Source organism: Poecilia mexicana, unplaced genomic scaffold (assembly GCF_051168715.1).
Source record: "Poecilia mexicana isolate PSO_F unplaced genomic scaffold, ASM5116871v1 scaffold_9, whole genome shotgun sequence".
Taxonomy (NCBI): domain Eukaryota; kingdom Metazoa; phylum Chordata; class Actinopteri; order Cyprinodontiformes; family Poeciliidae; genus Poecilia; species Poecilia mexicana.
Genome location: NW_028263378.1, coordinates 2550490 through 2575000, shown reverse-complemented (window position 1 = coordinate 2575000; position 24511 = coordinate 2550490). Strand labels below are relative to the sequence as shown.

At 42.5% G+C, this 24511-nt stretch overlaps 1 protein-coding gene across 2 annotated transcripts in view; it reads right to left on the bottom strand.

The window, feature by feature from the left end:
* The window catches only part of kank1a (KN motif and ankyrin repeat domains 1a), a 50794-nt gene that overhangs the window by 7304 nt on the left and 18979 nt on the right, over nucleotides 1-24511 (bottom strand). For both annotated transcript variants that reach the window (XM_015010954.2, XM_088008617.1), the window contains exons 2-4: nucleotides 15077-15206; nucleotides 3101-5689; nucleotides 332-457 (exon numbers count right to left, since the gene is read on the bottom strand). In XM_015010954.2, the coding sequence (XP_014866440.2) occupies nucleotides 332-457; nucleotides 3101-5689; nucleotides 15077-15113 (2752 nt within the window). In that variant the 5' untranslated portion in view covers nucleotides 15114-15206. The remainder of the gene's footprint in view (nucleotides 1-331; nucleotides 458-3100; nucleotides 5690-15076; nucleotides 15207-24511) is intronic.

The window sequence follows — 24511 nt, the reverse complement described above, 5'->3', positions numbered from 1 at the left end:
TGGATGGATGGATGGATGGACAGACAGACGGATGGATGGACAGACAGACGGATGGATGGACAGACAGACGGACGGACGGATGGATGGACAGACAGACGGACGGACGGATGGATGGACAGACAGACGGACGGACGGATGGATGGACAGACAGACGGACGGACAGACAGACAGACGGACGGACGGACGGACGGACAGACAGACGGATGGATGGACAGACAGACAGACGGACGGACGGACGGATGGACAGACAGACGGATGGATGGACAGACAGACAGACGGACGGATGGATGGACGGACAGATGGATGGACAGACAGATGGACGGTTCTGTACCGTGCAGCGCCGTAGACATCTGCAGGTCCATGCGGCTCTTCTGCTCCGCGGCGCTGATCTGCTGCGGTGAGTTTTCAGGACGCTCTGCAGCCTCAGCGTCTGGTAGCGGCAGCATCAGGCTGCGGTCTGACGACAAACAGAAACTTTAAAAACTGATCCAGACTAACGATGAAAACATCTTTTTTTTAATCGCTCAGATGTTGCAGCTGGACACAGAAGATTAAAAACAAAATCACATGTAAAACAAATATAAACAGCATTTATATAAATGCAAATAAATCAACTAATCGCCTGACAAATTAAAACTAGCTCAATAATTTCCATTTGATGATTTATTGTTTCTCTTTTCTACCAAATTCTGGATGATTTTTATAATAAAATCATCACATTTTTATAAAAATGTTCCAATAAGAGTTTATGCTGTCGAGGTTTCTGATGCATTTAGAGTAGAAAAGGACCCAGAGCATCACAGACGAGGCTTTTTACTTGTCTTTATCATGGCAAACAATAAATAAAACATTTGTCTAGACCACAGGAGTCAAACTCCAGTCCTCTGCTGTCCTGCAGTTTTTAGATGTGGCTTCATTTCCTCCTCCTTGTGTAGATCAGATCTCCAGAGTCCTGCTAATCACCTAATTATTCTGTTCAGGTGGTGCAGCAGCGGCACATCTAAAGGTTGCAGGGCAGCGGCCCTCAGGACTGGAGTTCGACACCCCTGGTCTAGACTAAGTGACTAAAAACAAAATAAAACTGATTACATTTGATTATTTCTATGCAGTTGTTCAGAAACTGCAGCAGTTAATAAAACGGTTGGAATCACAGCTCTTTTACGTCCAGAGCTGTTAAATCTGGTGAACTTATTTCCTTTAGAGGGAACTGGTTAGTCACTCACAGAAAGCCCAGCAACTGCAGAACCCGGTCAGGAGGAATGATCGTTACGTAACGAGCCATGAATCAGCATCAATAGGGAGGTGTTAGCCAAGGCGGGGCGGCCCACAGAAAAAAACAAAAAACAAACAGGAGAGCGACTGGGGCGGCGCCGCCAGCCGGCCGCCTGCAGCAGGGAGCTCAGCGCTGGGTCCGGTCCAAAACCCCGCTGCATTTTTTTAGGGATAACTTTGGTCTGTCTGACCCAATCAGGATTATCTTTAGGCCTCAGCTGAACACGACCAGAACTCTTCATCTCATGTTAGCTCCTCGCTGCGCAAACATTCACGTTGGGAAGATGATTATTCTGGAGAGGAAAAGGTCTGCAAGCCAAATATGGAAGAGAGGAAACAACCCAATCAAGTCGGCTGAGCGGGATCAGATGGCGTCGTTAACAGGTTCTTCAGCTGGTGTTAGAACGCCTTCATACAGAGACTTTATGGGCCGATGAGAATCACCACAGGAAACGTTCACACAGCAGCCGAACGAAACCCAAATCAGATCAGTTTCCACAAACGCGACTCAAATCGAGGCCCGTCACTTTCGCTGGACGATAAATTGTCCCAGAAGTTATTGCAATAAACAGTAATATTGTTGATTAGAGACCATTTTAAAGTAAAATAATGTTCACCAGTTACCCCACCGGGTAACTTTGTGTTTTCTGAAAATAATGTTAAAAGTTGACAGGAAATCAACAACAAAAGAAATAACAGCAGCGGATTAAATAAAACTAGTCTTTCTGCAGTCATCTTTTTGAATAGATAATTATCTACTAAAGATTACTGATGTTTTATTATATATAAACGTAGCTTAGCCCGTCTTTGCTATACTGGTGTAGAAAAATAAAATAAAAATAAAAAACCCTGAGCCAGGCTTATAACACTGGGGGAAACCCAGATAACGGTAATGACATAATAATAATAATAATAATGCAGGAACTCATTCTCAAAGATCAATAAACTTTAAAGTCTAATGAACGTTTAACTCTGGAACTGGAAGATATTTTAAATATCCAAAATAAACCGCATTGTTCAAAGCAGCCATTTTGAGAAACGCTTGCAAACATTTGACCCAGAATGAAGTAGTTCGCACTACCTGCCTCTTTTGCCTGTTTTCCCTGTCTAAGCTAGATGGTTATTTTTTCAAAAGCAGATTTAGTTACAAGACTTCATAATAGAGTTTAATTATTGTTATTTCAGTTGCTTTGGTCATTTATTTTGGATATTTCAAATGTTTTCCTATTCCAGAGTTAAATGTTCTGAAGAAATTTAAAAAATATATCTGAGGGGTGGACTTGCATTAATGTCATCATTATTAATTAGTTTATTATTAGTTCAAAATGGTCTCAAAATGGTAATATTTTTACTTATTGCAGTTATTTCTGCAACAAAATATCATCCAGCAAACTTTGTTATGGTTTCAGGACAAAAATCCCAATAAAACACAAAGATATTTGAGGTTCTAATGAACGTTACACAAGTCACTGTGGTAGAAAATATCCAGCCACATTCATTTAGTTATGCATAACTTTAATACGAAGCATATTTATTCATTTCTGCATTTATGGAACTAAAACACTGATAGGAAAGAATCCTGTCAGCTTGTAAATGTTTTATTTATTGTTCTGAGATATATTTAGAGCTTCAGCAGGCCTGGTATGGAGCCGCTGAAGTCACATTGTGTGTGTGTGTGTGTGTGTTTTCAGTTGTCTGCCCTTGAAACTATGCCTTAATTGCCTGGTATGACTGTGAGCCAATCATCAGCCGAGCCACATGTTGCCCTCGGAGGGAGAGGAATGCTGTGTTTGGAAACTGAAGTCAGGAGAATGTGAAACATCCTCACCTCTGCAGGAGTCCGAGTGCAGCGCCAGGATGTTCTCCGCGCTGCCGTACTTCATCACCGAGTTGATAGACGACAGCGTGCTGACCAGCTGGCTGTTGATGGACCCGAACTGGGACTGCGGCTGGCCGAACGCGTCCGCCAGCTCGCTGTAGTTCTCCGCCAGCAGCATCTGCTGCTCCTGCAGCAGCTTCTGCACCCTCTCTATGTAGTGGTCCAGTCCGACGCCACCCGGTGGCGGTGCTGCAGTGGCGGCTTCGGTCTTCTCCTCTTTGCTTGGGGCTGCGTCGGGAGGCTGAGAAGGACCGCATGCGATGTTTCTGGTTTTTAACCCAATCAGGAAATTGTCGTGGATGCTAACCGGGCCGACTCCACACTCTTTGGTTCTGATCGGGTTTGGTTTGCTGGGAAGCGATCCGACGTCGCTGGTGGTTCCAACAGCGACGGATCGCGTCTTTGCCGTCGTTGGGGCGTCTTTGACGAGTCCCTCCCCAGCAGCCACGGTCCTCGTCTCGGGCGGCGCCGTGTTGGTCTGCTTGTCGCAGCTGGTCCGCTCCATGTCCGTGGACGAGTCCGTCACCTCGGCCGTTCTCGTGTTTGTGGACCTGCTCTCATATTCTGTGTCGGTACCGGTCTGCTGTGACGCCGAATCGGGAGCAGCCATAACGGCAGAGTCCATCGTACCGACAACATCCGGGTCGGTTCCTCGCGACACAAACGTCTTCACAGGAGTGACGTTGACATCCACCGAGCAATCCCCGCAGCCGACCGATCTGGACTGCTTGATCGGCTCCGCCGCGGTTCTGCAGAAGCCCGGTCCGTCCAACGACTCCTCAGTGTTTACTCCCGCTTCAGAAATATTCGGCTCCATGCCAACCTGCTGGTGCCTCGTCTCCACCCGTCTCCCCACGCATTGGTCTCTCACCTCCACCCGTTGATGCACCACCCACTGGTCCATCGGGAGGTCGGGTCCGGTGGCAACGCTGCGCGCGCTGGGCTGGCAGGACACTCCCACCGTCTGGGTCTGCAGGCTGAACTCCAGATGCTCGCCCACTCCCTGGCTGCGCATCTGGACTTTGGCTTCCACCGAGGCGTTGTACATCTCCGGCCTCACCATCAGCCCCTTGTCGGCCTTCTTCTTGCTCGACCCTCCGGCTGCTTGGAGCTCCAGTTTGAGCTTCCCCATCTCCATCTCATGGGTGGTTTCTTTGAGCTGGACCTCCAGGCGGTAGATCTTCTCCTTCAGAGCTTCGATGGTTTGCTGTTGGAGCTCGATCTCCTTGTCAGCTTCACTGGTCACGCCCAGCATGGCCTCCGTCACAACAACTCCGGCGCTCCGCGTCTCCAGCCGCTCCGTCACCACCCCTACATCCTGGAGACAACTGTCTTTTTGTGGTTTGCTTAGCGAACCCGAAAGATTGTCCATGTTTTCATCGGTAACTACACCGATTGACTTCTGGAGGACTTGTTTTTGCAGGTTTTGCGGCTGAACTTCAGCAATGTTATTCTCCTTGGTCGTCTTCTCCAGAGCCTGGACCTCAGCAGCCAGTCGCCTGAACTCCTCCAGCCGCTGGGCGTTCTGCTCCTGCGCCTCGGGCTCGATGATGCGCAGCTCCGTCTCCTTCTGGATGGATCCGGAGTTCTCCATTTGGTCAGCACTGCCCACACTGTAGGAACGCTTGCGGAAGCCACCGAGACCTTGGTTTTTAGTCTGAGCGGCCAGCTGTCGTTTCTCCTCCTGCAGAACGGCGATCTTCACCTGTAGGATAGGAATGGATTTCACCTGCTCCTCCAGCTCTTTTAGCCTCTTGAGGGCCACGACCATCTGCTCTCGGATCTGCTGCAGGTGCAACGGGCTGACGTTGGTCACCGGCGTGGCGACGCCTGAGCTCATGGGGCTGTGGCGGATGGAGCTGCCTCTGGACTGTGAGTGGTAGGGGTTATACTCCCCATTAGAAAGGCCGTTGATGGGTAGAGGCTGGTGGGTGCTGGGGGAGATCTGGCTCGTCGCGACTGAACTCGAGTAAGACGACAGGGAGCTGCTGGAGCCCATTCCACCAAAGCTGGCGAGGCGACGGCGGGGAATCAGAGGCTCATTGTGCGCTTGGACGAGCAGACGCTCCTGCTCGAGACGACGGCGGGTCTCCATGAGCGTCTTTTCCACTTGGGGGTTGTGACGAGGAGCAAACCTGGGTGAGGGCGGCGGGAGAAGCTGCTTCTGCTCAGCCAAGTAGGACTGACCCAAAGGGACGTCACCGGTCGCCCTGGGGAGGGTGGGAGTCAACGGAGCGGCGTCCGGGTGCCGTGAGGTGAAAAAGACCGGAGACTGCTTGCCGTCGCTGTTGGAGGAGGACAAGGAGTCCGTGGAGGTCCATTCAGGCCGTGCGCCGCCCCCCGCAGTGCTGCCCCGAGGCGTTGCCAGAGGTCTGGCCGCTTTGGGTTTCCTCTGGATGCTCAGCTTCTTAATGGTGTTGCCCCTCTCGATGTCGTCGACATATTTGAGGAAATCCAGGTCTAACTGGTAACCGTAAGGAGTTTCCACGTAGTAGGAGTCCTTCTCATCTCCGGCGCCCGGGCATGTTTGTGCTCTTTCTGGAAGAGATGACAGGGACACGTTTCAGCTTTTCTCAAAATTTAAAAAAAGCTCAACATTAACATTTTATCAGCAGAAAAAGTTAGTTGCACTAACCCTAAAACACTAACAAACAATAGTTCCACTGATGTTAAAATTGTACACCAACACAATATTTAGCTGAAGCTAATGCTAAAGCGCCATATCAACGCGGTATACAGCGGACATTCATGCTAAGCCGCGACACTAGAACAGTATTTAGCAGAAGCTAATGCTAAAGCGCCATATCAACGCGGTATACAGCGGACATTCATGCTAAGCCGCGACACTAGAACAGTATTTAGCTGAAGCTAATGCTAAAGCGCCATATCAACGCGGTATACAGCGGACATTCATGCTAAGCCGCGACACTAGAACAGTATTTAGCTGAAGCTAATGCTAAAGCGCCATATCAACGCGGTATACAGCGGACATTCATGCTAAGCCGCGACACTAGAACAGTATTTAGCAGAAGCTAATGCTAAAGCGCCATATCAACGCGGTATACAGCGGACATTCATGCTAAGCCGCGACACTAGAACAGTATTTAGCAGAAGCTAATGCTAAAGCGCCAACTTCAACTCAAGACATTAGAATTTCCGCTCTATAATGCTCTCAGATATTGTATATTATCTTGTTGTCTGTGTTTTATTTTATTTAATACTTGAAGAATTCTCATCAGTCGATAAAATTTCAGCTGTCGAACTTTATCCAACTGAAAGTTTACAAATCAGACAAGTAAACTAGAGCTTAGGAATTTATCCAGAAAAACTTAATCTAAGGGAAGCAAAGTGTGCTAAACGTTTTCAAAGCTGAAAATGAGAAATTATTTTCAGAATTAGCAGAAGGCTGCGCTCCACCCGACTTTTTATACCGGAAGTTTTCCAGGTATGAAATCAGGCCGTCTGCGACCAGACGTTTCTACACCCAGACGTTTCCACCGCCAGACGTTTCCACCGCCAGACGTTTCCACCGCCAGACGTTTCCACCGCCAGACGTTTCCACCGCCAGACGTTTCTACACCCAGACGTTTCCACCGCCAGACGTTTCCACCGCCAGACGTTACTACCAACAGACTTCATTTCACACCACTAAGGAAACTTTTTGAACTCACTTTGATATTTAACAAGTCATTTTCAAAATATTCTTTAAATTTAATGCAAGAAAAAAAACTATTACTCAATTCAAAAACACCGTATTAATCCCCAAGTTAAATATTTTTATTTATTTTACAATCTTCTGAGTTGTAGATGTTGATGGTGGACAGGAAGTATCTCTTGTAGCTGTCTATTACAGTGCAACTGCTGAAGCCTCTGACTGAAGACATTCTGTTATATTACAGTCCTGATTTTAAGAATCATCCTTCTTTCCATAAAAAGGAAAATTGTTATGGAAAGTTCCAGAGTAAATCTCAGAATAAATAATATACCAATAAATACCATCCACCAGACGGGCCAGTCAGAGTTAACTTGGTTTAATAAAGGGAATTAATCTGTCATAATTTATGTAAACTGGTAAAAACTGACCCCAAAAATATCATCCTAAACTAACTTTTAAAGGAAATTTGACCACTTTTGTGGTGATTTACTTTCATAATTCAACAGTGTAGGTACATGGTATGAAACTGCTTATGAGAGTAACAACAGCAGCAAACGTAAATATTTTCACAATGTTCTGAAGTACCCTGACACAAGCAGAGAGCTGTGATTGTAAAAACTGTATCTGGCCAACAACAATCACAATAAACTGCCTGCGAGTACAAACACGTCCCCATCTGTCAGGATCAATCTGCTTAAACTCAGCTCAGAACTATGCAGGTCTGACGGAGAAACCCAGCAGGTAACGCAGTTCAGCAGCTTGTTTACAGAGTCAACATGTTCTGGTCCAAAATCCATCCTACCGTCAACATTTCAGCTCATCCAGACAAGACGACCTGCGCCGAGCGCAAACAGCGGAGACGGATCAATCAGAGCAAAGTTCAAGCTCCAACACGGCCAGCTTTCCGGGCCGCTGCGTTCAACCCGACTAAGCACAGCGTCTTGTTCTTGGTATGCCTGGAACTCTCACCAACTAAAGAAAACACAGGCTGGAAATAAACAGCCCCTCTCTTCCTTCCAGTGCTCCCAGTCCGTCCAGCTTCTGCCGTCCCATTCGGCTGAAACAGGGGATTATGGGGGTTTAATCCCGCTGCTACGGCTTCACTCACCTCAGACCAACAACGCGCTCGCTATTCTTCTAGTTCAGTCAGCAGACAGAGCCCAGAGCAGGCCGCTTCCCTTCTCATTCCTCTCTCCACAAGGAGGAAAATAAGTTGGAGTGAAGTCAGCGCAGCGCTGCTCTGCAGCGCCATTGGACAGCTGCTTCGCCCAATCCGGCGCGCCTCTGCTTCCCTTCCCAAATAAGAGTCCGGCTCTTTGGCGCAGGGGAGGGGAGCTCTCCACAATAACAGTCTGTTCTCCACACAAACAGATCAGCTAATGTACATGTCAAACTTTATGCTCTGGTTTAGATCCAGATGCATCATCAAATGTTTAGAGGAAAGATTCAGTTTTAAAAACATGTTTAATTTTGTTGAAACTATACCTTTAATCATATATATGCCTGGCAAAACAATCTGTCTAAAGGGAAATTAAAGTTCTTTAGTTTTGAAATCAGCAAATTGGTGCAGTTTTATATATTTCCCAGGCACATAACGGCATTTTATAGAATATTCAAATAACTGTATTCCCTTCAGTTGTTATAAATGCTGCAAATACTAAATATGACTGATGATAAAATTTGAGTTTATAATTTAACACCTTGGAATTGGGCCTCTGTCTCTTTAAGAAGCTCCTTCTCTTTCTAAAACTTCAGGAAGTTATCCCAACATGGCTGACGCACAAACGGCATCCGGTAGCAGTGATGGACGATGAAGCCGTTTGTCTCGGTTCACTGGGAGTTAATTTATGCTTCATAAACTGATCCAATGGACGCTGGAAAAACTATTGTCATGTTCAGGTTGTGCTAAAAGCAGTTAGCAAATCAGTGAAGCTATTCAAGCCTAAAATAGCATCTCAATGCTAAATATGTAGCAGCCGCTAAAGCTAATGTCAGCACCACATTTCAAAAGAAGCCCCATGATTCAGTTTACATCAATCTGATGGTTGATGTAAAAATATCCGTTTCTGAGCTCATATGTCTATTTATTCAACAACTCAGCAGGAAAAAGACTTTTGAGTCAGTGATAAACCCTCGTTTCACACTTACTTCACTAAAGTAAAATTATTAAAACCGAATAGATTCAGTTTAAATAATTTGAATATCCTGATTTTAAGCCGTTTCTCTCCTCTCAGACAAAGGCCTCGCTGTGCTTCCTGCAGCCCGGCCCTTTAAAAAAAGAAACCGTGTCCTGTTTGTTTTGGTGCATGAATGATCCGCTGTGAGGCTGCAGAGTCACAGCCTGGTGTCGGCTGCATGTGGCACGAGCGCTGACGTTAACGGGGCGGGGGGTCGTCGTGGCGGTACCAAGAGAGCCCTGCAACAGCTGAGCGATGACCTCATCACCGGGGGACGACTGGAGGCCTCCTGCAGTCACTAACAGCTGCTCTGCTGTCGGTCTGCCAGACCACTTTCTCATCGATGCTCCGTTTCCACTTTAAGAGCTAAATCCAGCATTAAATGAGCCAAATAAAAAGCGTTTCGCCAAGTTTACGGCGTTTTCCGGTCTTTAAAGTTTCTCTGCCTGAATCCTGAGTGTTTGCTCAAGACATGAGGCTTCCTGAAGCTGCTGCCGATAAGCTTTCCCCAAACAGAGCTCCACCAGAGTGACTAAACTCTGCAAGTATTTAAGGAACTCAACAACAAAACCCCCACCTAAAGAAATCTACACTGCAAAAACTCGAACAGAGCATTTCTGGTTTCCAGTGCAAATGTCTTAGTAGCCTTGAAATCTGACAAAACTCACTTATAAGCAACTTTCCAGCAAGCTGTAGAATCTTGTTTTAAGTCAACAATTCATAAATGTTGATGAAAAAGTTACTTTTTCACTTATAGAATGTGGAAAAGTGAATTTATCTGCCAATAGAAGTGGTTCTTTTTCATCAACATTTAGGAACCACTGACTTCAAACAAGAAAAATTTGTTTTAACTTAGTTTTCAAGTCACTGCAAAATCTTACCAAGTATTTCTGTTCTAGTTTCTATTGCAAATATCTTAATACACTTGAAATAAGAAAACTAACCTGCAAGTAACTTTTCAGCAAGAAACAGGAGCAAATAATTCATTAAAATTGGGAAAGTAGTTCTTGTTCCATTGGCAGATTATTTCACTGACAATAAGACACCTCTGTCTTATTGTCTGAAATAATCCATCATTTTTCATCAATATTAAGGAATTATTTACCTAAAGCAAGTTCTTGTATCTTGCTGAAAAGTTACTTGCAAGTTAGTTTTGTATCATTTTAAGTGAACTAAAATATTTGCCCTATAATTAATTGGTAAAATTGTGTTTTTGCAGAACTTCAGACCTTTACAGTGCATAAAGGAACAGAAATGTTTTCTATAAATCATCATTTCACAGTAAAAATAACAAAACTCAAGACAAAGTGATTAACTGTTGTTGATTACCAGCTGCTCTCCGTGTGTTCGGTCCAGGATTTTCCTCGTTTTGAAGCTGTAGCTTCGTTTGCAGCCCGTCAGAAACCACACACTAACTGGTCGCAGTCGTTTTATTGCACGTTTTTCCCTCTTGTCACCGAGTCGGCCCACACAGGAACCGCTCAAACGTTTCTCAGCCACTTCTACACTTCCCAACATGTGCTGAACATCAGATCTCAGGAAAACGTCCAAGTTTTCCCTGGATGTGGCAGCAAGAAGCATTTTTTTAACAGCTGCTGTTTAAAAACTTCAGCAGCTCAGATGTTCCTCTTTTCTTCTGTTTCGTCTCTTCGGTTCCAGGTTGATCCTCAAGGTAAAAATATACAAGCAGACGTTTGTTTATTTTGCTCTGCCTGTGTTTAATGTTGAAGTTTAAAGCCCATAAAAGCTTTTTAACGTCAACCACAGAATAAATTCAGGGTTCTTATTTCTTCTAAGTATTTATACGAGACTTTAAAACAGAAATATTTAAATCTACTGCAGTGCTTTCAAAGAGCAGGAGCTTCTTAAAGAGACAGAGGCCCAATTTCAAGACTTTAAATTGAAAAGTCAAATTCAATATATACAGCATTTTTATAACAACTGAAGGTAACATTGTTACTTTATTGTGTTGTAAAATGGCATTTTGTGCCTGGAAAAATGCATAATACCCTTAAACTGAAACGTTTTCAACACATTTTAGTCGTTGAAATCAGCTCCTGTTTGAACTGAACACACTTAACAGAGTTTGGACTTCAGCACCAATGGGTGTTTCTAAATGCCTGAAATAATCTTTCCTGCTTCAGTAAAAAGAAGTCCAGACATTATTAAGTTGGTGTAATACACACCCAGGTAAAGTAAGAGAAAATGCTTGGGTGGGTTGGTGGCGTTTGCTCCAAAGAAGAAAAAAGATTTTCATGTTTGGAACTTTAATTTCCCAGAACAACCCGTCCAAAATCTGGTCACTCTTTAACTTCGCTGATTTTGAGTGAGACACATTCAGGCTGGCATTTCCTGCCTCTGCCTGGACGCCTAATTACATGCAAAAACATCAAAATAAAAGTCTGCGTTTCGCTGCAGAACGTCAAACAGGAAGCCCTCATTTGAAATCAGAAAACAACTGGATAATTTCAAACGAAGCACAGAGAATCACTTTAAATCTGGAGCAAACAGCTGCGATTCTGCAGGAAGTCGCAGTTCTGGGCCAAAAGCTGCAGCCAAACTCAGCAGCTTAATGCTGAACACCATGAAGCAGGCTGGAGGAAACGCTGAAAAAATGAGAACGTCTCAGTGCTTTACTCAGAGATGGTCACGAAAAGCAGACTTTGGTTCATTTAGCAGCAGTCTGTGACCTAATCAAGCAGTTTGCTTTTATGCGGTTTATTGTGGGAGAGAACAAAACCAAGAGGAAACAGAATAAATTTGTTCTGTTTTACAGACGATTTCTGTGTTTAACATCGAAACCAGCTGCAGTTCTCCAGATAAGGTCGGATATGAGCAGAACACAGCATGAAGTCACCAGAACTTCACCGACGGCAAGTATGAAGAGTTGGGCAGAAATCAGAAACTAAAGTTTAAGGCGCCGAGTTTCATCTTTACAGCGTTGGAAAGTAAAGAGCAGTGAAATGAAGACTAAGCTGGTTGCTTCCCGTCGGTCTGCATCAAACATTTTCCATTAATTTCTACCAGCCAAACTGTGAAACTACAGAAGGTGAAAAGTTTCACATGATGTGTAACTTTATGAATTCAAAATAATTTATCAAATCAATGTCTGAGCAGCAGAAACAATCAGTTGTTCTGCAAACTTTTAAACACTGCAAAAACACATTACCAAGTATTTCTGTTTTTTCTAGTGCAAACATCTTGTTTATGTTTAATCTATAGATCTGCTTCAGTCTGGTTTGACAAAAGGAGACATTAAAGTGTCTTTATGAAGCGTTGGAGAGAGAGCGCCACCTTTCTGCAGACGGCCTCCATGCTATTCCCATTCAGCCATTTGACAGTTTCTGTAGTTATTTAGTGAAAAAACATAAAAAATGTGTTTAATTCATCAGTGTGTCGGATAAAGGTTACATATTTATGTCGCCTGTGGATACAAAGCCGTTGAATTCCTCTTTTGTTTTGTGATTCCTGCGTTCGTTCCAGAACGTCCCGCGTTGTTACAAAACGGAGGCCGAAGGACGGCGGATTCGTTTTATTTCTTCAAAATCAATTCTGAATTGTGGTAAATTAGAATCGTGGTTATTATGCAAATACATTTTTTAGCTAATCCACCTCATTTGCTTTTGCCGCTCTGATTTAAATGAGTCAAAAATCTGTGCAGAGACATCGCTCCCATCTCCGTTTCTGTCTACCTCCTTGGTGGTTTGGGGTCAAAGTTCAGGTAATATTTAAACTTTTAAGATGCTAATCAGTTGCTCCCGTTATAAAAGAAAAACTAAAGGTAAAAGTTTGTATTTCCAGACTGAAGTAAGTGTTTGGATTTAGTGAGTGAGCCGTCAGGCCGCAGCAGCTAACCAATCAGAGGACGGCGTGTCTTCCAAAGCTGATTCCTTAACTTTGAAGATAACAGCATTTTGACCAACTGGGCTCTAGACGGACCTCAATGTTTCCCTACACACATTTTGGCTCATTTGGTGGAGTTAGGAGTCTGTTTCAGATCCGAAACGATTAAAACACAAAGCTTCAGTCAGACTCCAACAACCCGGAGCTTCATCAATTCATCAGCTGGACAGAGGCGGCTGTCAGCAGCAGCAAGCCAAACAATTATCCCGTTTAGAGTCCGGCACACATCATTACAACCCTGCAGCAGCAACACAAACTCACTCAGGAAAGTGGCTGAATGGTGCCAGGGGGAGCCTTCGCAGCCGCAGGAACAAAACTGCCTCAGACTTTAAGGACGTTGATGGAAATGTCACTTCTCTGGGTTTTCTGGTCGCATTGAGTCACCAGGCAGTTGCATTTCTAAACCAACACCACGCAGCGATCGCCTCAGATCACCAAACATTTATAGGAAATATCAACTCCTAAATGCAGCTACACTGCAAAAATACAAAATGCTACCAAGTAGTTTTGGTTTAGTTTCTAGTGGAAATATCTCAGTACCCTGGAAAAAAGACAAAACCAACTTACAAATAACTTTTCAGAAAGAAAAAAATTATTGAACCGAAACACAAAATTCTGCAGCAGATCTGCATGCTAAAGTTGTCAAAGTCAAGCTAGCGTAGCTAATTTACTTCCTTTCCCCTTACTATTTATTTCTTAAACGTTTTCCTGACCTTGTTATCCAGTTGTCGTAGTGGCAATTGATGACAAAGCACTGCATCGTTTTTCTTTTACACATCAGGCGAACATCTAAGACTTAGCTCGTTATATTGACAACTTAACAGCTAAAACCAAAGGACACTTGAAACATTTTTACCATTTAGCAGCAAAAGCTGAAAACATTCCTAGCTTTCTTTTTTGTCGATTTTAATGAAACTTTAGGGTTATTTTTTTGCCTTTGAGAAAAAAGGCGTTCTGCACATTCCTTCAGGGATTTAGCGGTGAAGCTCTTCCCTCTCTCCTGTTAGGCTTCGCAGGAATGCGAGTCGTCTGCAGGTGTGAGTTGGGAGCAGAGCCTCAGCTGACAGTCGATATTTCACAGCGAGGTGGAGGAATCCGTTCTGCATCCCTCAAACACAACCCAGCAGTTACTGATCGGAAGAGCAAACAAACTGAATTTTAAATAGATCTGATTTAAAATATGACTCACATTTACAAGAGAAAACAGTTAAAGTTCACCTAAATTAGCTGCTACATCTGATTTCTGAAGAAATGCCAGTTTGCCTCAACATATTCAGGTTTCTGAACATTTTCAGCTCCAATTTGCAGTGATTTAAAGCAAAGTAACCACTGACTGACATTAATTTATTGTTAGTGAAGACCCTAAAGTTTATTGATATCAACTTTGTAAATAAAAAGAAAACTTCATGCTAGTTTATACATCCTGAAATTGACCAACACAAACTAAACAGGTTTGATCCATGAAATTAAAATTATTACAATAAGCTTCAAGTAGAATTATTTGGATGAAAATCTGCAATTTATAAACTAAAACGAAGGCAGGAAACAATCTTTGGTCAAACTCTGACCAGAATAAATCTGTGAAATCAGGTAGTAGAAATATAAAGAACAACTGAACAACTAATAACTAAACAACTGATCTCAATACTGAGATTTTTTTTCTCCCAGATTTTTCATTTTTAGGCCTCAGATTTTTTTTCTAGAAAATTTCTGACAATAATTTCAAAAAGTCAAATCTTTTGGCAGACATTTACTCATTTCACCCATCAACATTGTCCTAGTCCTCTGTTGTATTAGTTGCCTCCACCCACCATCGTTAGATCCTTAAAACTTTTGTTCTTTATGTGAAATCTACGAGTTTCACCATTTAAACTGAATTCCTGAATTAAAGGAACATGAAGTTGGCTCTTAATGTTACTCAGCTGTTTTCCCACCACCTGGTTCTGTTGTGGGTTCTTATCCAAAGCTGATGTTCTTTTCCTTTGTGACTGCTTCAGCCCTGGATTAGGTGAGAAAAGCTCGTACTTTCACTGATGTGGAAACTCAGAAGCCTAATCAACAACAACATGCCTGCAGCTGCATCACTTTACACACTTCTCCACGTTTTAATGATGCAACATAAAAACCATCACAGACCTAACGGTTTGCAGCAGATAAAAGGTTTGTCGATGTTAGAAAAGGTGAGTTTACCTGGGCCGTTGCCGTTTACGTGCACCGTTTGAGCCATGGGTGCAGCTGCGTGATGTCAGTCCCACAACCAGACCCTCTGCAGTCATGCAACTGGCATGCATCAAGTCCAGACTGCCATGCAACCTGCAAACTGACACAAAAACATAAAAACAGTCAAAAACGACATGAAGTTGGCTTCGATTTGATCTACAAAATCAGTTTTAGAGGAGCCAAGTTAAAGCCATTAAAGCTGCAGTACGTAACTTTTATAAAATGTTTTTTTTACATATTTATGAAGTCATCACTATGTTGTAATAGTATAAAAATAAGAGTTCCTCTGTCCTCTCCCAGAACGATTGCAGAAATGCACCACTCAGTCAGAAACAACCATCAGAGGCAGGAGGAGGGTCTTAGCGCTGTCAATCACTCTCGTGCTCTCTCCTCCCGCTCTCTCTTTTACCACAACATAACGCCACTAACGCTCAGAATAACTGAAGACTTTTCAGAGGAATCATTTTAACATTCAAAAGAAAGAAAAAGTATTTGCAACCAAAACACGACGATGCATCTTAAACAGATCGGAGTGAATTTTCCCCCACCTTCTTCAAATCAGACAAAACAGGAGTCGACCAACTCGACTACGTTTTAATCGTTTCTACTACTTTTGCTTTGAACATAATGAAAGTTTAAAGGTCAGAAGGTCAACCAGCCCCCACACATTACCCAAATTTAGCAAGATTGATGCCAAACGTTTGTATAGCAAAAATGTTCATTTGTGCCGCTACCACTTTAAAAGGATTAAAGGATATTAATAAAAAAGCTTCCAGAGGTCAGAGGTCAACCTCCTCCCCCATCTCCACTCCACAAAATCTAACAAATCTGGTGTCAAAGAACTCAGTAAATATATTTATTTTAGTATCACAGAGGTGGTAATTGAGTCATGGTTGTAATGTACTTTTATTGTTTATAAGTTATAAAGGAAAAAGGTGAGAGCTAGTTTTAAGCTTGTGGTTTGTTTACTGTTGTCATAGCAACTCCATAGCAACTGCCTACCAAGATGGGCGTCGGCTACAAAGTTCCAGGAAGTGCGGCGTCACATGAGGGCTGTGTGTTGTATATTTTTTTAGCTTAAGCTCATCATGTGGAGCATTAAAACTTCTGGACTCCAGAAATCATGTAAAATGTGATCAGAGCTTAAAGATCATCACTGGAAACCAACAGATACGACGGAGCGGAGCGACTCTTCAGCCACCTGGACGACGAACCGTCGCCCATCTGCAGCTCCGGTTTCCGTGTTTACAGGAGGAACCCAAATAAAGCGGCGCAGCTCCGACACCGGGCCGAGCCTGGAGGTCGTTCAATAATAGACCCGATTCAGACACATGAACCAACCGTCACCAACACCCAAATAGACCGCGGTTATGTTTCTGAGCGCCTCGACCTCCTGCTGGGTCGCTCACTTCAGAAAAGGAAATGTATTCATTCTGAAAGAATAAGAGCAAAGCTTAAAATGAAACCAGGTTTTCTGCAGCATAGAAACGAGTCTGAAGGAGGGTCCATGTATGGTTCGTTCTTTGGCTTTTCCGTTTCAAAATAAAATTACAAAAACAAGCATGTGTTTTTTTTGTTTTTTCGTTTTTAAAAAAAAATTAGAAAAATGGCAATTGCAAAAATAAAAAAGAAAATGAGCTGTCAATTTCGGTTTTCATCATTTCATTTTGGACAAGCGGTCTGTCCCGGATGTTCTCTGTCCGGCTCACACAGGGACCGTACCACACACAGCTGCAGGGAGACACGCTGGTTCATTTCAGGCTACATACTGTAGCATTTTCTGCCAGCTGCAAGTGACCAATGTCCGGTATCATTTGTTTCTCACAGGAGCATTATTTCAACTGACTTGCGGCTGGCAAAAAACTACTACAGTATGTAGCCTAAAACGACCCAGCGTGTCTCCCTGCAGCCTCATAATGTGTGTGATGCGGGCCCTGTGTAAGCCGGACAGAGAGAACTTTCGGGTCAGACCGATTGTCAATAATGAAATAATGACAAGTGAAATTAACAGGCCGTTTTCTTTTATATTTTTGCAATTGCCGTTTTTCTAATTTCGTTTTAAAAGAGAAAAAACAAAAAAACACATGCTTGCTTTGTTTTTCCAATTTTATTTTGAAATGAAAAAACCAAAGAACGAACCATTCATGGATTGTTCACTCAACCAAATCGAAGCAGACGTGAAAAGAAACAATTAGCAGGTTATTTGTTAATTTCTCTCCAGTTTTATCAAATTTGGATACTTTCAAGCAAACAGAACAACAAAAAACAGGAAACAAGCAATAAATCAATTAAACGAAATCAATCATTTCCATTTGCATAATTTTCTACCAAAAGCTGGATGATAAGAGTCTTCAGTTTGATGTTTTGATGTCAACTAACCTTTTTCTGAAGGATAATTTTGTTTCCAGGATTTCATAATCCATTTTATTTGTTGTTTTGTTTATTTTGGATATTTAAAATGTCTTCCAGTGTTTAATGTTTATTAGGATTTAAAGTTTATTGATCTTTGAGAATCTGTTCTTGAATTATTTACTATTATTTTACTGGAAATGGTCTCAATACACAACAATATCATCATTTATCACAATAAATTCAATGTGTAATACAAGGGATTCATCTCTTTTGTGAACTTCGCTCACAAAAACAGCTAATATACAACATCAATAGGGATAAAATGGCTTGTTCTTAAAAAATGTTCATTTTCAGAAGTGAATCATTTGAACGGCTCTTGGAAGTGAACTGATCCTGAAGATTCAGTTCATAGAATCATGAGTCCCATCACCAGTAGCTAAGATCCATCCGATCGGCAAAACTAAGGAAATCTGTGATCATTTATCGGTGCATGCTAGTTAAATCAGTTCAGGATAAAACGAGAAAGCCAACTTCATGCTGGCTAACGACACACACACACACACACACACACACACACACACACACACACACACACACACACACACACACACACACACACACACACACACACACACACAAGCTAAAACTGACCAAACATCTCCCCTGTGTCCGGTTCCATGAGCTGCTGGAATGCAAACCTGAGAAAAGGAGCAGGAAATCCTCAGAACAGGGAGGAAAAAATGAATTTTGCAACTCGATCGCTGTTATGTTGATAGAAGTTTGCATACAAAAAAAAATAGATCCATGTTTTACAATGGATAACCTGCAAATGCTGGAAATCTAGGAAATCTAGGTTCTATAATCTTAAATGTCAGAAGCTTAAATGGAAAAAATAATGAAATCCAATCTGCAAATGTTTGCATACAAAAAACAAATCAATCATTGACATATTCTAATGGATTATCTGTAAAAACAAGACTTCGGCTTCCATTACAAATACTGAGAAAAACCAGAAATGTGTCTGAAAACCAGAATAAAACCAGTAAATATCACCGCAGCCATAAAAAGTGAATCCACTCGGTCAGCTGTGTAGCTGCAGTTTATTACGCCGAGTAACTCTGCAGCTTAAAGAGCTTCGATAATCAGGAAGCAGGAAAAAGTCACAAACACCTTCAGCTTTACCCTCAGCTGGAATTAACCCAGAGATCTGCTCTTACCTTTAGCTCTCATTCTAACGCAGGTAGAAGCGAATCGGGCTGCAGGCTCCTGCTCGCCCCACAGGCCTCTGAGGAGGACAGATTGGTTTCACAGCTAAGATTAGAAAACTTCCTCAGATGACAGCCAGACGATCTGCGTCCTATAAGAGGAAGCAGCGAGCGCTTCAGGCCGTTTGGGTCGGACCGGGCCAGGTGAAACGCAGGGTCCTCACATGCTAATGAGCAGAAAGTAACATGAGGATTTTCCACTGCAATCACTGAGTGGATTCAGAGGGAGGGGCAGAATCACTGCTGACTGATGCAGCCAAATTATCTGGATCATTTACTTCACTCTACAAAGAGAAAACAGATTACCAAGAAAAATATAACAAAGACGGGAACTAAAAACTTTTCATAACATTATTGTTGTTTCTTTTGTACATTGTATTGTTTTATCATAGATCCGTCCTCCTCAGACTGTAATCATCACTATTTCACAACAAACTCAGTGTTTACATCCTGCTGGTATTTGCACAGTTTTATTTCTATACAGTAAATAGTACGTTTTAATGCAGAACAGTTTGCACTGCAGTGTGTTTTGTGCATTAAAAAAACAATATATAATTGTTGTAATAAAATTTAAAATGTACATATTATACAGTTTTTATTTAAAAATTACACATCTTTACACATTTTTATAAAAATATTTTTTGTAATATATATATTTTAAATTATATATTAAAAACTTTTAAAATGTTATCCTACTCAGCTTCACATTCCTTTGCATCAGAATAGACTATTTTGATAACTTTCCAGTATTTTAGGTTGTTATTCTCAGTTTTTCTTCTTACATTTATACTTTAATGTTTTTATATTTGTGTGAGCCTCCATCCCTCCAGGTCACTGATCTGCTGTCTCACTGAGTTTCTCCACTGTGGGACGGTAAAGTTTATTTCTGTTTCCATTTATTGAACATTTCCTGAACACTGCAGCAGATACTTAGCCTGCCATTCTCGGAAATTAATGCCAGTAGATTTTGCAATCTTGCATTTAATTTGTGTGCAGAAGAATTTATGGGTTATGTAACCACAAGCAATAAAATATTAAAATCCAAATTGATCCTGCCGCCCAATTTTTCATCCACGACCAACATTGAAAATGTTTTTAGCTTTTTTAAAAGTTTTGTTTGCCAGTTGAAAATGGAAAGAAGGAGTGATGCACAGATTGCTGTGCATCAGCATTGGGAAACTTTAATTCCCGTCTCCTTCAGAACTCGTTTCACTGGAAATGCTGTTGTGGGACCCTGACCGAGCTAGAAACAGAAACCCACAAGCCTCAGCAAATGAAGCAACAACATGAAGCACAGGGGGCCTGAATTCCTCCACAACCAGGCGAGACGCAGCCAAAGACACGCAGCCAAAGACGGCAAAGAAAACTGCTGGGAGTAAATAAGATGAAAAGTTCCTTCTGGGTTTGTGTTCAACCTGGTGAGAGGAATAATTCATCAGGTCTTAAAGGATAAAAGCTTGAATGAAGCACAAATTGTTTGCCACCGTTTTTAAAAATAAAAAGCAACCAAAAGAGGTAGAGCTAGGGTTCAGTCACACCAGCTCTGCTCGGTTTAATCGAACTCCAGTCTGTTTGTTCGTTTATGAGTCAAACTCTGAGGTGGACAGAAACAGCAAACTCTCCAAACCTCAGCTTCAGTTCGAATGCATGTGAACATCGAGCGGACCAGAGACCGCTCCAAAACCAGGAAGTGGACTACAGTGCAAGGCATTCTGGGTAAATACAACCAGAATGTATTTACCCAGATACATTCTGGCCTAGCGCTAGCGGGAGAAATTATTCATATTCTTTTAACAAAGACAAACGAGAAATCCTACAACCACTAAAATCCATTTGTGTTTATATTTCCTCAAAAGAAGCTGCGCTCAGAGTGGGCGTCTGTTTTCATGTCGTTTCTTTCTGTTGTCCTGGGTGCAGCGCCCCCACAGGCCAGGAGGGGAACAGGTCGCTCGTTTGGTTCGTTTGACTCAATGCAGTGTGAAAGTGAACCGAATCAGAGAAAACGTAATAAGTACTGAAGATCCAAACCAACAGGAGAAACTAAATCTGGTCCATTTGTTAGCGGTTGTTGCTGTTCTTCTTGTTTTTAATCTTTGTTACTATGCAGCGTGTTTTACTGCCACATAAAGCGCTTTACATATAAAACATGTTACTATTATTATTTAAGGTGGACTGAAGACGACAGGTAGAAATTGGGTCTAACTGATGCAGACACACCAGCTGAAGCAAACCTGAACAACTCGTTTGGTTCGCCTGAAGCTGCTGAACAAAAATGAAACCAGAATTTCAGTGCGCAGCAATAAGACAGGTGGCCTGTTGCTCAGGTGTGTCTGGATTTCAGAAAGACGCCCGACTTGACGTGACCGGGAAGAAAAACAGGCACAAATCCAGTTCGCAATAAAAATATTTATGTCACTAACCAAGCAAAGACAGCTATTAGATAATCATTTATTAAGGTTTAATTCCCATCTATATTTAAGTCACAAATTGAGCTGAACTGAAACCATTCGCACCGTTTCAGACTTTCCACTGAGGGAAAGAGACTCTGGTTTGTGACGCTCAGTAAACGGCAAACGAAGCAACCAAAGAGCTGCAAATGTAGCAAACACAGCGCTGAATATTCAGCAGGCCTGGTTTTCCCCTAATAAAGTCTGAGGCTGCCACTTTAATGGAGGAAAAAAGCCTAAAGTTAAAACCGTTTCAGCTTAAATGTTGCATAAAAAGCAGACTGTGGAGAGCGGGTGACAGCAGGATGTAGAAAACTACCGCATTTAGAAAAGGTTTGGACGTATAAAACGAGCCTGAGACTTTGATTAAATACACGCGACACCATCAGAGCAAAACGGAGGAAATTAAACATCTAAACTTCACATCTGGACCAGATTAGAAAAGGCGTTTGAAGAGAGCAGAGGACAGGTCAAGAGGTCAAACGCCTCATCGTCGTTTTCCTCTGACCTACAGCTTTATTCCGTTTTATCTAAAAATCACCAAAATATTTGCTTCTCATATTTCTCATTTACAAGTCGACCTTCAGGAAGGAAAGTCAGCGGCAAAGAGGGAAGAGTTATTCAGAGACAAAATCTAGAAACATAAAACCAACGGAGCGTTTCAATTTAAGACACAGAATCCAAACTGCAAAAACACAAAATGTTACCAAACATTTTGTCTAGTTTCTTGTGCAAATGTCTTAGTACACCGTACGAAACCTTTCAGCAAAATTTATAAGCTTGCTTTAAGTCAATAATTCTAGACAAAAAGTACTGATGGCAGATTGTTTTCACCTAACATAGAAAAAATGCAACAAGTTAAATAATCTGCCGTTATACTTTATAAAAGGCTTGTATTTCCTCTTCCACCAACACTTTCCTCACATTTTTTCTTATAAAATACCTGATAAGTTTAGACTTGACAGCATCTAGTACAATTAAGGTTTGGGCTTTGACTGGTCCATTATATCATCTTTTGATCTAAACCTGAAGCTAACATCTACAGTTTTCCCTATTTCAGCCAATCAGCATCAAGGAAACTGAGCGGAGCTTCAGGATTGGCTGCCAGTAGCATAGAAAATAGCACTGAGTGAAAGTGTTGCCGTTTCCCAAACTGCATTTTCTTTCAGATATTTTAGATATGAAACAAATAAAACAAACAAAAAGCGAATTTCCGAGTTTTCAGAGAATAACTTGGAGTCACATTCCACAGAAAGTATAAAATACTGATCTGGTAATAGGTGGGAGTGCACAGTAAGATGCAGCTTTTACAGGTGTTAATGCAGGACTGTGTTTAGCTCCAACACTGCTAAAGGAGGCCGCCCACAGCATGATGCTGCCACCACATTGTTCCAGTAGCAGTAGTTTGGTATGCTGTGTTATTTTCACATTTTAATGTTTTGTTCTTGACTTGCCAGCTTCAACAGAAAGTTGATAAGATGTGCTTTATGTTTTTATTCCTGTCTGGTTCTTATCGTCTCATCTCCAGTTGTTTTTAAATCTGCTTCATACATAAATCTGACATGGAAACTGCTGGCTCAGTTTCAGACATTTACCCACTCAGCACTGTTCTGAGTTACTTCTCCGTTTCGACTCGCTGCACACCCAGCACACTCATTTCTGAAATCAGCCATACATTATCTGCAGAATGTTTTCAAATTAAAAAGTGTTTCACTGCATTTCAAACCTCAAATGAAAACTCTTGATCTCTGAAAACAGTTTGGCAGCTCATGCAGTGAGTAAACAGCCCCCCCCTCAGCTGTTTACTCACTGATCAAGTTATTGAACTTCCTGCTATTATTTCTCTGCTGCAGCCACAAAACTCCAACAGACTGATCATGTTAAAGTGCATAAAAGTTATGAAGATCTAACAACATCTCTCCAATTACGATTTCAGCTCTTATTATTTATCCTTTTTTATTTTAAAATCCTTTAATGTCTTAAAAAGAATTTGGACCATCGCTGCAGTCCAAACCATCTGCGAGACACATGCAGAAGAACCAAAATTCAGCTGAATTTGGTCTACACCATAAATCAGGCAGCAGCTTTGAAAATATGTAAAAGTCGGTTTAAAATGTGGTTCATAAAGTGGAAAAGCAGCTTTGTTTTCCTCCATGTTTCTGGATTTCTGTAAAGTTTTGTTTTTGTTTTAATGATGCCATTTATGACAGAGCTGGACAATAAAACAATAATATGCATCACGGTAGACAATATTCAATATATGGACTATTCACTCAACTCTGATCCAGAACCGCACAGCATTCTGGGAGATGTAGGCAGAGGAACGACTTTAGCCGCTGAACCTCTCACAGCTAGCTAAGTTACGTTGGTTTAATCAACTCATTCACTCGCTCTTTGGTTACCTAGCGACCCACTCTTTGGTTACCTAGCAACCCACTCTTTGGTTACCTAGCAACAACCTTTTGAGAAACTTGTGCAGCAGCAGTTTAAGGCTTCACTAATGTTCCTTATAGCTGCTTAAAGATAAAAAAACAATGCAATGAAGGTTAAAACAGGAAGGATTACACCACCAGTTTGGCAGAAAGATCAATAATTACTGATATCAACAGATAAAAAATGCTTATATTGCAAGTTTTTCAGCCATATTGTCCAGCCCTAGTTCTCAAATGGTTTGTAAATAATCATGCAGAAAGAACCCAGACGATTCCGACAGATGGTTTGTTTAAAATTGGGTTTGACAAGGTTCAGTTCTTGGCACATTATTTTCTGTACTACCTCTAAACAATGTTCTGAATTTACGCCACTAGCTGGAGGCCGAACGCTTAGCTGAAGGCTAAACGGCTAGACAGCTAGCTGGAGGCTGGATGGCTAGCTGGAGGCTGGACGGCTAGCTGGAGGCTGGACGGCCGGACGGCTAGCTGGAGGCCGGACGGCTAGCTGGAGGCTAAACAGCTAGATGGCGAGCTGGAGGCCGGACGCCTAGCTGAAGGCTAAACGGCTAGACAGCTAGCTGGAGGCTGGACGGCTAGCTGGAGGCTGGACGGCTATCTGGAGGCTAAACGGCCGGACGGCTAGCTGGAGGCCGGACGGCTAGCTGGAGGCCGGACGCCTAGCTGAAGGCTAAACGGCTAGATGGCTAGCTGAAGGCCGGACGGCTAGCTGGAGGCTAAACGGCCGGACGGCTAGCTGAAGGCTGAACGGCTAGCTGGAGGGCTAGCTGGAGGCCGGAGGGCTAGCTGGAGGCCGGACGGCTAGCTGGAGGCCGGACGGCTAGCTGGAGGTCGGACGCCTAGCTGAAGGCTAAACGGCTAGATGGCTAGCTGGAGGCCGGACGGCTAGCT